Raw genomic sequence first — 15,168 nt, forward strand, 5'->3', positions numbered from 1 at the left:
CTTTTGGCCGGGACATTAAAATACTGGTCATGCCAGTAAAAAAAAAGTCCAGATGGCAACCCTAGGTACATATTCCCACCCCTGTTAGTCTCTGCAAATATGCTTATGGCTCCATTTGCAGACTTCCTGATTGGATCATGAATGCAGACTATCAGGTGGCTGGAAAGGAATAAAATGTAATAACTGAATGAAAATGTAAATACAGATCTTGTGTTCCGAAGTTGCCACTTACTCTTTGAGCCTTGTTTCTTAGATACAGGAAGTGGTTGGTAGTGTTACTTTTAACTTCACGCGCACCGCTGCAGCGACGCCACTCCCTGTCTGTCACACGCGAGCTGCACCGAAGAGGCGCTGCACGCGACGGAGTAGTGTTTCTGAGCAGTCCGGTGGCACCCGCGGGTCTGTGGCTCGCACCTAGGCGACCAGAGCTGGAGCCGAAGACTAGGAAGTCGATAGCCACGGGCTAGGACAAGACAGGTGCCTGCAGCAGGGTGTCGCCTGGGGCGGGGTTTATAGTGAACTGCAGCCATAGAGCTCGGGCTGAGACCCGGGATATGAGACTGGCGGGGTCTGAGGGGTGAGAAGGAAGACCGGGGAGAGGACTATCTGCCAAGAGTTTGGCCATGGCGAGCCAGGAGGAATCACTGCCGCTCCAGGAGTACGTCAGCGCCCTGAACCCGCACTCCCTGCCCAGGATTGTGCGGATCTGCTGCGGGGTCTACTTCCAGGGTAGGTGATGTCAGCGCGCTGACTTTGGAAGGAGTCTCACAGTATTGAGAGGTTAACCCTCAGAATGAATTTGCAAATGTATTTCCTTTTCTAGAAAGGTTCCACCTGAGGCGTCTGCTCGCCTCTGTCCACTGATAAGACTGGTCGCCTTTATTTCGGCATAAGTCCGAAGACACTTTTTTTTTCGCCACTTTTCCACACTTTAGCTGTATTTTGGTGGCTTGATTTTTTTTCCTGATCAGTTCTTTTGGAGGTACTATATTTTTATAACATATAAGACATAACACACATGAGGCAAAATACGTAATGCCCAGTCTTGCACTTGCCTAGACGATCACACTTTTTGCCAGAGAAGCTGCACCTCATTTATTTATTTACCTGTTCTAAAAGTTACATATTGAACAACAGGCCAGTGCATCCTTTTGAGATAGGTTTTCAATGGCCAGGAGTGGCATTTTGACTATAGCCTCGACCACTTGGATGCTAAGGGTGTTCAAGGAGCTCCATTGACTTTCCATTGAAATCAATGGAAACTCCATGACGAGTTACCCTTGTCATTAGCGCTGAAGGGGTTAAGCACTCATATGATCTGTACCTCAAGGATTATCCATACCTATGGTGTTCTAGTTATGGGTTGCCACGTCCACCAACATCTGCTGTGTAATAAGACACAAATATTTCTTCTTGTGCGAGTAGATCAAAATTCACAAAAAATTGAGGAAACTGGGTGACCCACATAGCCAAACACATCGCAAAAGCTATCCATTGCCTGTTGATTGCAGACGTTGCTGAGTTAGGCTTTTTCCCTTAACATACCTAGTTATTGGTTGATTGATAGAAACTATTGGCCTTGTCTAGATTTTTTCTATATGTTGCAAAATATCCTCTTCTGTGTACAGTAGACTTTCTTTTTGCAACTAGACAAAAGTCCTTTGTAAATTACTTTTGATGGTAGATGTCTTTTTCCACACATGGTAGAAGTGTCCAGTTGTAAGAGAATTCTGGACCAAGGTGATGTTCGATCATCTGGTTGGATTTGATGACAAGACCATGTATGTAGGCATGCGGGGAAACCACTCACTATCAGAATAGAACAAACGCCTGTGTGATATTGGGATCGAGGTGAGGAGGTAGGGTTGTGGAGTATCAGGGTACCCCCAGATACTAACGTGAATTGGTTTGTTGCAGATGGGCGGGATATTTATGTGATTAGGGTGCGTGCACAGAAAATGAATACATTATGAGGAAGATGGAATCAGTTCCAGGGCCTGGTTTAAATACAGATATAGTAAACAGAGTGCAGGGCATAAGAATACTGATAAGCCCTCTGACCATTCTATATCTGGGATGTTATACTTTGAGGATCCACCAGATTGAATCGAATCAAGTTATGTATAATGTCTCAGAAGATTTGGGTGCCCCTGCTGTGAGAGTGGCACAAGACAAAATAATTAAATATTGCTTATGGATTTTCATAATCATACAGCGAGTAGCTCAATAACTTTTACATCCTTATCCCTCAGAATCCCATTCTCTCAGTCTCTTTTCTTATGGCAGCAACTGCACTGATATCCCGCTACCTAGATTTGTTAACTTCTGCCAACCAGGCTTCCACACTGGGCAGTTCAGCATCTGCCCAGGTCTCCACTGTTTGGAATATACCAATGCTAACTAAATTAAATAACAATTTAATTTGACCAGTGACTCTATTAAATTATCATACCCCGAAAAAAAGGTTAGGATGGGACTCAGGAGAAAGGCGAGACACATGAGTCCAGAAATTTGACTGCCAACCTCTTGGCAGTACTGACAGCTTTGACCACAGAAGAAGGTCATATGCTGAAATCTGTGTTATCTAGCTAGCAGGTGGGCAATTTGTCTTCTGTTTGAAAAAAAACCCAAGCTTAGCTGGTGCAAAAGAAATATTGCACATAAAGAAAACAAACAAAGTAAGCCGATATCTTGTCACAAACTCCAGGGAGGGACTTATGACACATATCAGGTCTGTGGCACCTTGAAACTAAAGGGCTTTCTTTCAGAGCTAGTAGTCTTAGCAATGATTCATCTCATTATCATCCAGGCAAGTGTGAGAAATATTAGAGACACGACCTTACTACTCGGATTACTAAACTAAAATATTATTTCAGCTATTTCAGCTAGCTCCGTTCCACATGCCTGGCCAGAGCAGGCGTCATTTACTACCAGGGAAATATTTCAGCATGTTCAGTCAGTCACTAATATGTACTTCTTTCTTTGTGCCTCAGTTGAGCTATACTTCACACTTCACTAGTACCTTGGGAGACCATGTAGGTATCAACTTCAAAGCTTCTTATGTTCACTTATTTCTATAAACGGATGATCAAGAGTTGCTGAAAAATAACCTGGGTAGAATTTGCCAGGCTTTCTTTTTAATTCACATATGGAACATATCTCATATAAATCACGGACTGATGAGTCCCACTGCGAAATTCCACAGTGGTTGTTTCTGTCACAGAAGTAAATAGCCATTTACTTCCACTGCCACAGATATAAAAAAAAATCACGAAATCTAGGGAGAGCTTGGCACTCGCGTGGCACAGAATAGTGAGAGAACTGGCACTGATAAGGCAGAGCTCGATAAGTGATTACTGTTCCGTGCCGGCTTTATGGTGGTGCAACCGGTGCTGTCGCACCAGGCGTCAAGGTCAAGGGGGTGCCCTTTGCATGGAGGGTAGAACCGAGAGAAGAGCAGCCTGCAGAGATCTTTTTGTGTGTGGCATTTTTCAGGTGGGATAATGATAATGTCATAACTTGTGGTTAATGCACATGAGGGAGAGATCTGCCATTTGTTTAGTCACAGTTTTGACTCATGATATAATACCATAGAGGGTTAATGTTCCCCCTGCAAAGCACAATGGGTGACATGCAGATCACAGAATGGTATTTTATGTAGATAGCTCAGTGGGTTATTGCTTTTGTCACAGAGATCCTTTTGTTGCTTGGAGTTCATAAGTAACAATTCTTCAAATATAGCACATTGAGCTATGAGCAGGCGTCAAAGAGCTGTATGCAAATTGAAAGGCATAGGAATAGAATCTTATCCCCCCCCTCAGTCTTTCATTATTCTGTGATTGCTAAAAGGGTTCCTTTGGGTAGCAATCCAATTTTATTAGTATGACTCCTCAGTCATTGTGTTATGGTTATGGGGCAGATGTATTAATTTGATCCTGGTTTGCATCACAAAGTGATGCAGACCTAGTGGAAAGTGTTCTTTTGCAGCTTACTTACCAGTGCAATTCCTGAATTGTGTAGGACAGTAAACATAAGGTTACACAAATTAGCACTATACGCTACTTTACTTTAAGAAGGCCAGTGGCCAGTCGCCAACTCGTCAATGCAGCGCGTGTAAGGTAAATTGTTTTATTTATTTCATTACTTACCTTACTCCTGTCCGTCGTATGTCGGACTCCACTAAGCCCCCACCCTGCCCATCCACCGCCCCACTGACCCGCAACACTCCCACCGCGAGCCGTCACTGAAGAAGGCATACCATAGGTGGTACATGGACGATCCCATGCACTCACCCATGGTTTTTGACACTAGTCCCTATCTAATAACTTCAGTAGAAAGGGTCTAGCATCAAAAAAAGTACACATCCTCGAGTCATAAAGTTGAATAAAAGATTTTTTTTCTCTAAACCATTACAAATTGCATGTGTGCTACACCGTACAGTCACATAGCAAAGTGGTAAAGTGGAAAGCTTTGTCACAGCATTGAATGTTGTGCTGTGAGGGTACTCTTCCAGTATACAAGTTGACACTCTCTCAGACACTGGGGGTCTGTGCCTACTCTGCTCCCAGGTCTCTAAGACAACTCGGGTTGGAGAGGTTTAAAAAGCGCAAGTCAGGCAGGCTGATGCAAGACCGTTGGCCAAACTAACATGCACACTTTAAAATGGAGTGCTTATCACTTCTCCCCAGCTGCCAGTCCTCATCAATTGCCCAGCCTGCCCTGACGCTCGGCTCAGGAGCAGTGAAAAATAAAATGGTAATAAATTCATTTTTTTTTTTAACTTTACAGTGTTTTCAGTAGTAGGTCGATACTCCTCTGTCCTAATGGAGGGGTCACAGCTGTCTATCAGGTTACAGGAGCAAGATTGTGTCCCACATGATGTCACCAAGCCCAGTTTAGAGAGAAGACCAGAAATCCAGGCTCCACCCGATGCAACATTTACCCACCCCAAGGCCCATTTACAAGTGAATGCGACCATTTTTTAATGCTTCTGGTAGACCTGCAGCCTTGCTCTCTTTGCCTAATAGCTCTGCTCTCTTGATGAATAGCAATGACTTTGACTCAAGGCCGACTGGCCATACTGGGCTTCAGGAATTTCCCCGGGAGGCTGGAAGGGTGAGGGGCTGGTTTTGTTAGCGGGTGCTAGTTGTGTAGCAGTGCAGCAGTTTTAAAAGCACTACAAAGTTCTTCTATATGCTGCAGTTTTTGGGCCACAATAAAAGTGTCAATATAACTCTGGTAATTATTGCACATTCTGGAGAGAGATGAGAGTTTTGCCTAGTGGCAGTTTTTTTTTTTAACCTTTTATTTAGCTTTTCATCAAATTACACAGCACCAAATACATTCAGAATCAGTTGATCAGTTATACAGTTATACATTAAGTCGTTTCTGAACTTCTCAAGACATTGTAGGTACAACAATCATGACTAATATCCTGTATACGTACATTGTTTGGGACCCCGTGATGTCCCTACGGGATGTGGTCAGTCTTGCATGGTTGTTCCTAACCCCCCATCAGTTCTTACGTTAAACATTTCTCAGTATTAGACCCCAGCAGTGATGGAGTACATCCCTTTCCTCCCTTCTATAACCATACAAATCCTACACATTCGTAATATGCTGCTTCTCCCTCCACCCCCTTATGGACTAGTTTCTGGGTCCGACAATTCCGGTGGGGGATCACATATCTGTCCTCTGTGTTCGTTCCACTTTCCCCAGATCTTGGACCATTTCTTGGGGCAGCCCCTATGTACATAAACAGCCCTTTCAGCAACCATAGCTGTGTCCATGTCCTTTTCCCTTTGCGCACGGGACGGTACCACTCCAGATCCCCACTTTTTTGCGATATTTCGTTTCGCCAATGCGAGACCCAGTGCAGCCCACAATTGCAATCCCCGGTTCATATCAGTTGGCGACCATATATTCAACAAACAACATCTGGGTTCCCTTTGCAGTTCCACCCCGGCAGCCTCGGATAGTTCTGATAGTATGTGGTCCCAGTATCTCCCTATCTTTGGACAGTCCCACAATATATGATAGAATGTGCCAGGGGAGCCACATCCGCGCATGCAATGTGGGTCTAGGGTACGGCCCAGTTTGTGTAGAAGTGTACGGGAATAGTAAACTCTGTGTACTATTTTCAGTTGTATCAGTTTGAGTCGTGACGGTATGGAGGCCTCCCTGGCCGATGCCAGGGCATGTAATCAGTCTTCGTCCTCGATGTCTCCTAGTTCTACCTCCCATCTGCTACGGAGCACTACTGTAGGGTCCGGGAGATTGTTGATCAGTTTCTGGTATGTAAGCGATATTGCTTTCTTATCTATTTGGTCCGTAAGGAGTCTGTCTTCTAGTGGGGATGATTCTACAAGTGTCGAACCTGTCGGTATGGCGCTCTGAAGTGCATGCGTGATTTGCATATATCTATATTTCTCTGTGTCCGCCATTCCGTATTGCTCTTGAAGGGCGGGGAAAGAGACAACCACCCCCCTTTTCCACAGATCACCTATCTTAGAAATGCCAATAAGGTCCCATTGGTGGAAGCCCCTAGTGTTCGCTAGGGTGCCGAGACGGCGTGTGTCCCAAAGGGGTGTGGCTAGTGTGAGCACTCCGTCCCATCCTAGTGCCCCTTGCGCTGCATGCCATATTTTGACCGTGTGGGCTGTTGGGCCTGTCAGTGTGTGACGTCGTTTGTTGGAATATAGTGCCTTCATTAGTTGATCCGTGGGCAGTACCGCTCTGTCAAGACGGAAGGCTGGGTCCTGTTGTGGGGCATGTATCCACCGGTTAACTATCATCAACTGTGCTGCCCAGTAGTATAGTTTCGTGTTGGGCAGGGCGATACCCCCATCGTACCAAGAACGGGACAGTTTAGCGTGTGATATGCGAGGCGGTTTTCCGTCCCACAGGAGCGAAGAGACCTCTGCGTCTATTGATTTGAAATATTGCAGTGGGACCGGGAATGGCGTGTTCTGTAGAATGTATAGGAATCTGGGGAGTGCCAGCATCTTAAAGAGCGCGGCCCTCCCCAGTAGTGTCAGCGGTAGAGATCTCCAATGGGAAACATCAGCTTTCAGCCTCAGTAGAGGTTTCTGCAGATTTTTTCCATAAAAATCGATTCTTGAGATGTTATGTAGATTCCCAGGTATTAAAACCCTCTGGTGACCCTTTGTATTGCGCAATCTGGGGGCAGTACGGGTGGGTCACCCCGTAGGACATAGAGCAGTGATTTTGTCCAATTAATGGTGTAGCCCGATACCGCACCATAGACATTGAGTATGTCCAGCAGGACGGCCAGGGATGCGGAAGGGGATGTCAGGTAGATTAAAACGTCGTCCGCATACAGGGAAATGCGGTCCTCCCAACCCGCCTCCCAGGCCATCCCCCTGATTTGAGTGTCCAGCCGGATTTTCACTGCCAGTGGTTCCAAAAGTAACGCAAAGAGGAGTGGGGAGAGCGGGCAGCCCTGTCTCGTTCCACGCCCCAATGTTATTATACGCGACGTATGGCCATTTGCAACTATCTGTGCCTGGGGGGCAGTGTAGAGGAGTCTGACCCATCCACAGAACCTTGGACCAAACCCCAGTTTCCTTAATACAGCAAAGAGGAATGGCCACTCTACAAGGTCAAATGCCATTGTCGCGTCCAGTGAAAGAACGGGCGCATCCTCCCGCAGTAGAGGTATACGGTGCATCAGGTTAAGGGATGTGTTTCTTCCTGGCATGAAGCCGGATTGATCCGGGTGAACTAAAGTCGTGAGGTGGGGCTGTAGGCGGAGGGCTAGGATCTTTGCAAGGACTTTCGCATCAACATTCATCAGGGAGATAGGTCTATAGGAGGATGGTCGGTCAGGGGGTTTGCCCGGTTTGTGCACCGAGATGATGGTAGCTAGTCTCTGGTCCGGTGTGAGTGTACCCTTTGCCATACATTCATTATACATGGCAAGCATGTGTGGAGTGAGCTGCTGAGACAGTGCCTTATAGAGTTCAACTGGTAGTCCGTTCGGACCCATGGCCTTACCGGTATGCAGTGCTGCTAGGGCCTTCCCCACTTCCTCCCCCGTTAGGTCCTTCTCTAGTGCCTGCGTGTCCTCTGGAGCTAATGTGGTCATGGGAATGTCTTGGAGGAATGTCATGCCGTCCTCCTCTGTTACCTCACTACGCGCGGTGTATACAGTTTCATAGTGTACTATCAGTTATCAGTATAGCAAACTATATTTGCGGGAGAGGTCGTGTGCGTGCCGTCTGGGAGTTCCATCGTTGCAATCCATCGATTCGCCCTGTCCTTTCGTTCAAGCCAAGCGTGCATTCTCCCAGTTTTATGCCCCAGTTCGTATACTCTGTGCATCGTGTCGGTTAGTCTCGTTCTGGTCATAGCATCCGCGTACGCCCTGTATTCGTGCTTCGCCAGCTCAAGGGTGTGGGTTGTGGCGTCTGTGGTGTCTAAGGCGTGCGCCCTTTCAGCAGCGTGTAATACTGTTTCTAGGGACTCTATGGTTGCTCTCTGTTCTCTCTTGTGGTTAGTGATCGAGGAGATGGCCTGCCCTCTAATCACCGATTTGTATGCCTCCCAAAGGGTGGAGGGGGAGTCCACTGAGTCAGTGTTTTCGTCAAAGTAGTGAGTGGTGGAGGTCATAATGGTCTTCAGAATCGGTCTATTTTTCAAATATCCCGGATAGCTCGGGAATATTCTCTGCCTTCTAGAGGGCTGCACTGTGTAATTGAATTGTATGGGGGAATGGTCCGAGATCCCTCGGGGGAGGTGCTCCATGGCCAACACCCTCTCCGGGGGGACTGTCTGAGTTAGTATGTAGTCAATCCTAGAGAGACTATTGTGTGCTCCCGAGTGGAAGGTATATTGGCGGTCATAGGGATGTTTTAGTCTCCACATATCCACCAGTCCCAGGGCCTCTAGGAAATCTTTAAATAGATGATGGGGTCTAGTGGGCTCACGCGGGGGGTGTCGGTCAACCGCCGTGTCTAAGACTGTATTGAAATCGCCCCCCATGATTAGTTCCCCTTCAGGGAGTTCAAGCAATAGTTTCCCCAGGTCCTGGAGAGTGTCCTGGTGTAGTGTTGGGGGGATATATATTGACAGAATATTGTAGGGTTTGCCCTCCCATTGACCATTAACTGCTGTGAAGCGTCCCCTGTCATCAGTCCAAGTGTGTTTAATAAGAAAAGGGGCGCTTTTTTGAACTAGAATGCCCACTCCGCGGGAGCCGGAGGAGAATTCTGCATGGGCGACCATTTTGAAGCCCCAACGATTAAGTGCTTTGCAGGCAGTCCCTACTAAGTGTGTTTCCTGCAGCAGAACCAGAGTGGGCGCCTTCCTCTTTAAATATTGTAAAACCAATCCCCTTTTAATTTTATTCCCCAGTCCGTTCACATTCCACGAGATAATCGTCAGGGGGGGATATCAAAATTTGTAATTGTGGGTCTGTGGACAAAGTGTCCGGATCAGCCATACTCTCCATCAAAAGGGCATATCTGCTCCGACTGGGCAATGACCCGGTCCGAGACCAGGTCGTTGGATATTGCGGAAAGGCCTGCCGCGACGGAAAGACCTGATACAATCCAGAACGACCCCACCATGGACATTCGCACTCGTTCAGTAGCCTTCGCCCGGGGCGTGTGCCCGTGTGCGTATCATGGAATCCCAGTGGATATGGTGTGTGCTCAGGAAAAGCTAAACCTTGCCGTAACAAAGAACTAAAACTAAAACACAGGAAACTCAAAACGTTGTAAACCCCGGCCCCCCACCCTGCCTCCCTGCCCGGCGGACATTGAACCTTCCACCTCCCCAACTGAGCAGAGTGCTTAGAGTCCCAACTGTTGAACATTGTTCCTGGGGGTGAGACTTCTGTGTCCGTTGGCAAGCCCCCCCCTCAAGGAGCGAACATGCAGTGCCTCGCTTAATTAGATGTCCTACCTGTATGGAGTCAACCGCATGCGACTAGCCTCTTACCATCAACCGCCAGCCGCAGTTGCTGTCACGCTGTCCCAACTCCCCCTCACTTGTCTAGGAAGTCTCATCTTCAGTCGGGAGGAGTGGGCAAATGTTTAGAAGCAGCAGCTCAAGCGATGTGTCCAAACCGCCTTGTCTATAGTTCATGATCTTGTCCATGTTCCGCTTCATCCTGCATCCGTGGGCTTCCGTTCTCGCGATGTCGCTGCCTTTCGCGGTGCTTAGGTCCCCTTGCCGGTCTCCATCCGTCCAGCCAGTCCTGGGTTGCCTGCGGCGTGTCAAAAAACCATACTTTATCTTCAGCCTCTACACGTAGTTTCGCAGGAAATATCATCGAGTACTTGAGGTCTCGGGCGCGTAGTTCTTTCTTCACCTCTGTAAAGCCGCGTCTTTGTTGGGCTACAGCCGCCGTGTAGTCTGGATAGAGGTGGATCTCTGTATTCTCAATTTTGATCGGTGGTTTCGTGCGAGCTGCTTGTAAGATCGCGTCGCGGTCTCTAAAATTGAAGATGCGAGCGAGTATGGGGCGAGGTGAGGCCCCGGGTTTCGGTTGGCCCCCAGGGACGCGATGAGCGCGTTCTACTGAAAAATAGTTCGACAGACCTTTGGGTTGCAACTGTTTGTAGATGAGGTCCTCCACGTAGAGGTCCAGGGCCGGCCCGCGTATAGATTCTGGCACACCAATCAGGCGGATATTATTGCGTCTTGAGCGGCCTTCTTGGTCGTCCAGCTTCGCCCTGAGCACGAGGTTATCATCTTCCAGCTTTTGGACTCTCCGCTGCAGATCAGTCGTGTCCCCCACAAAGTCGGTAGTCGTTTTTTCGACCTCCAGCACGCGGTCAGACATTTTGGCGAAGTCCGCTCTAATCAGCGATACCTCCGTAGAGATCGAACCCATAGATGCCTGCATCATCTTCAGGGCCGCCATGACGTCATGTAGAGTGACTCTGTCCGTGGCAGTCGCGTCCCCCGCCGGGTGCGGCGGCGTTTTGGCCTGGTCCCCTTTCGCCGTGTCCGGTGGGTCCTTTTGGTAGGCGAATTTGTCGAGTTTTGAGGTCTGCTGGCCTCTGGTCCCCCTGCCATTCATCTCGAACGGTGTGGTGTGGAAGTCGGCTTAACCGCGTTTCTTGCCACCTCCTGCGTGGGTCGCGTCCGCCGCGGCCACCTAGTAGTGAGGAGCTGTTCGTTTACCGGTGTAGGCGGCCTCAATGGCTGGCAGTACGCGGCAATGGTGGGTCTTCAGCCCGGGTCTCGTGGCGCTGCTTCTCCGGCGACCGGCGCGCAGGGGAGGGAGCCAGTTATAGTGCTCCCTGGTCGTGCGTCGGCGCTCTCCCGCCCTACCCTCCATCGCAGCCTCTCCCAGCACGTAGAGTAGTAATTAGCACGTAGGGGGCCACAGTAGCTGGGAAGTGGTGTCAACAGTACTGCGCTTACCGTAGCTGGCAGGCAGGACTTTGGCACTGGGAACTTCGTGATCAGGTAGCGTTAACCGTTCTTTCCCGCTGTTCCCGCTGCTGGAGTGTGGCCACTGTCTGGTTGGGGTTCACGGCTGGCTGTCCGATGTGAGGTGCCTCTCTCCTCCTACCCTGGGTGCAGTGCACTCGCGGCTGGGTCTGCCTTCCCAGCAATCAAGCAAGTCTCGGCGTTTGGCGCAGGAGCGGGATGCAACTCTCCTGCCGGTGCGGCGCCTCAGGGGGGAGTATCGGAGGGCTGCGCGATGCTGGCGCCAGTGGCTGGTAATCCTGAGAGAGAGCGGGAGGGAAGGCTTCAGGCCGTGCGTCTCCGCTGTGGAGGGTCCCCGCGATGGGCCGCGATGTCGGCCGATCTCCACGCTGTATCTCGGGCACAGAAGGAGTGAGACAAGGGCTGCTGTCACACCCTCTGGTCTGTGCACGGTCGGCCAGCGGCGCGCGTTGTTCCTTGTCGGGGGGGTGCGCTGGTACCTTCAGGCTCCCGCCTGGCGCTGTGTGTGGTATGCGTGGGCGAGGTATATACCAGGGTAGGGCCCCCAGCAGGTTCACGGATCAGCAGATGTTCAATTGATTGATGCCCCGGGGGCGCCGTTCTTGTAACCGGGCTGCCAGTCGCCGACGTGTTGGGACGCTCTCAGGAACGTCTCGCACTCGAGCCCCCGGTCTTAGGCGCCAAACCAGGCCGCAACGTTCCACTCGGCGCCGCTCCACAGGGGAAGGTCGTCGGGAGATCCGGAGAACAACCGAGTGTACCGGGGAACCAGCTGCACCGGGTTGCGCTATGAGGCTACTGCTGCAGAAGCGGATAACTGGTCGGATATTGAGAGGAAGGCTCGTTAGTTACAGAGCTCTCTCAGAGTGCGGCCATCTTGGCTGTTGGCTAGCCACGCCCCCCCTAGTGGCAGTTTTGACTCATTTCAGGTAGAGGGTTAATATGCCTGCTGCAAAGAACTTGTACCATGCATATCAAAGAATATTATTTTATTTGCATAGCTCTCTGGTTCACTGCTTTTGTCACTGAGATTCTTTTGTTTCTGTGCAGTTCATAAGTTACAATGGTAATCTAGCATAGTGAGCTATGAACTGCCATCAGAGAGCTGCATGCAAAGTACATGGTACCAGTCAGAAAGTTATGTTTTTCCCCAGTCTTTCATTATCGTGATGTTGCTAAGAAAAGGTATGTTTGGGTAGAAATACATTCTTCTTATTAAAGTCAACCCTAACCACTGTGTTATGTTCTGAATCCTGAGTTTGTGCATCTCCAGACCAAACACTCTTAAAAAGTGCGTACCAGTATGGATGAAACGTGTAACCTACACCTTGTAGTCCCCTTTGTGTTATGTAAAAAAATTTTATACACTGCTCTACACACGTATGAGTCATTGTCTCTGTATGTGTGTGTGAGGTAAAGTGACCTACACTGTTATGAAAGGTGCTATAAACAAATTAAATACTTGCACGAGAGGGGAGATGGAGAGATGAGAGGCACTGTTGGAGGGTGATAGTGAGGAAATCATTGAAGAGCCCCCATAAAGATTGCCGTATCCTGGTGCACAGTCTACTGTCACCACAACAAGGGCACCCTAATCAGCGACCTCATCTTCTCAACCATTCGGCGTGCCCAATGGAGGAATGTTCTCTCTTCCTCTCTCAACAAGCCATCACCCAAAAAATCCCTCACGGCCATAAACTAACTGTCGTGCCCTCCGCACTATTTCATGGTAACGCCACTATCTCCATCTACAACAATGGCACCATACTCATCCAATCCTTAGATCACAACCTAGAAATCTTCTGCAGGCTTTTTCCCTATCTTAAACACAATCTTGACGTGACCATTCCCTCTGCTATCCACTCGCCTCCCCCCTCTGATTCCCCTCCTTTAGCTAACCCCCCACCCACCATCTCTCCCACTCCCATCCATCTCCTTGGTTGACCTCCTACCAGTCTTCGGTCTCCCCTGGTGCCCTTCCCACCACTCCCACTGCCAAGAACTCCTACTTCACCCCTCACCAACTCCAGGATGTCACTTCCATGCACATGCAAACATCTATCTCAGAGGTGCGCCTTCATGCACTCAATGGCAATATAGTTCGTGTAAATACTCAGTAGTCCATTTATTGAGAAAGTTCTTTCTTTATTGGGTAGTACAATTTATCAGTATTCTTGTTGCTTGCATCCAATTGATGTGATCATATGTTATTGCATCATAACATTAATCAATCATGAATGGCCATTTAACTCTGCCCAATGCATTTTGGGCGGTTGGGCATTCTTACAAAGCCTGTAAGCGTTCTCTGACAGAGCGGATGACTCGTATGTGTTTGTCGAGTTTAGAAATTGTAGTAATTGATAAATTGTACTACCCAATAAAGAAAGAACTTTCTCAGTAAATGGACTACTGAGTATTTACACAAACTATATTGTCATCGAGTGCATGAAGGCGCACCTCTGGGGTAGAGGTTTGCATTAACTCACTTCCTAGAATCCATCCTCATACTCAGGAGGATTAACCTGATTGCACCACCTACAGAATTAACACTAACACTGACAGCTATATGTGCATATAAATACGGAGTGCGGTAAACTGAACACAATTCGAATCACTTCCATGCACATCCCAAACTCACTCTCTCCTCACCCATCCTACATCATCACCTCCGACCCCTTCACAGCCCCATATTCACACTCCCAGCAACAGGCCTTATCCACTCTCCACCTCCCTTCACCCAATCACCATGAAGGCTTCGGTGGTAAACCTCACAGACACCAGCCCTCCAACTCGCTTGGAGACTCCCTTACACGCCAGCACTACCCTCGAACTGGAACCTCCTAGTTATACGTCCCTTTACTCTATGCTTGACACTATAAACTCTGAACTGCATCTGATCTGAGTCAACATTTTCAAACTCTTTCGTATCCTCTCCTACCTCGAACACAAATGTTCCCTCCACTAAGCCCACCACCTACCTAATAACACCCCTACTGTCCTCAATCACTACTCAGACCGTACCCTTACTTGTGCTGATAGTTTTCAGCCTTCCTATAAAACCACTCCCTTCCACAAGCACCCCTACTTAACCCGCTAGGCTACATAGATAGCTATCTAAAGGTGATTTTCATGACCTCTATAACGATTCCCCTGCTGTGCCCTCCCATCCCACCCCCACTATGGAGGCTCCCATATCTTGTCCCTCTGCCTCCAACATTGAGACTATCATCTCCCACTTCCCCAGGTCAACCTGTCCTAAGATTAGGTCTATAAATGAATTAAACCTCACCCCAGCTCTTCTATCTCTCACCCCCACTAATATGGCTCTCTCTAAGTCACACCTGAAATGTGCACTACTAATCTGCTGCTCTGCAGTGAAACACAAGGCTGATAAAGCTGTTCTTATCTTCGACCAGGACCTTGACATCCTCATGCTCACGGAATCCTGGTTAAACAAATCACCCTTCCACTCCCTGGACATCATAGTCCCTCCCAGTTATGGCATCATCAGGTTAGATTTACCTAGACGCACTTGTGGTGACTTAGCCTGTATTTACAGAGTTTTGCTCTCTGTGAAACAATCTCCCACCTTTCTCTGAACTTATGTGAGTACCTTAAGATCGACATCTTCACCACCTGCAATTCCAAATGCTCCCTCCACACATTCTATCATCCCCCTGGGGGTAATCGCTCTTTCATCGAACAAATCATGAAGGTTATCGCCCCCAACAATGACGATCA

General features: G+C 48.6%; 1 protein-coding gene across 1 annotated transcript in view; it reads left to right on the forward strand.

The window, feature by feature from the left end:
- Positions 1 to 295: 295 nt before the first annotated feature.
- Positions 296 to 15,168, forward strand: part of THEMIS2 (thymocyte selection associated family member 2) — a 209,282-nt gene continuing 194,409 nt past the window's right edge. The window contains exon 1 of the mRNA XM_078682504.1: positions 296 to 729. Coding sequence (XP_078538630.1) covers positions 624 to 729 — 106 coding nt within the window. The 5' untranslated portion in view covers positions 296 to 623. The remainder of the gene's footprint in view (positions 730 to 15,168) is intronic.

Source organism: Lissotriton helveticus, chromosome 3_1, assembly GCF_964261635.1.
Source record: "Lissotriton helveticus chromosome 3_1, aLisHel1.1, whole genome shotgun sequence".
In the NCBI taxonomy this organism is placed as follows: Eukaryota; Metazoa; Chordata; class Amphibia; order Caudata; family Salamandridae; genus Lissotriton; species Lissotriton helveticus.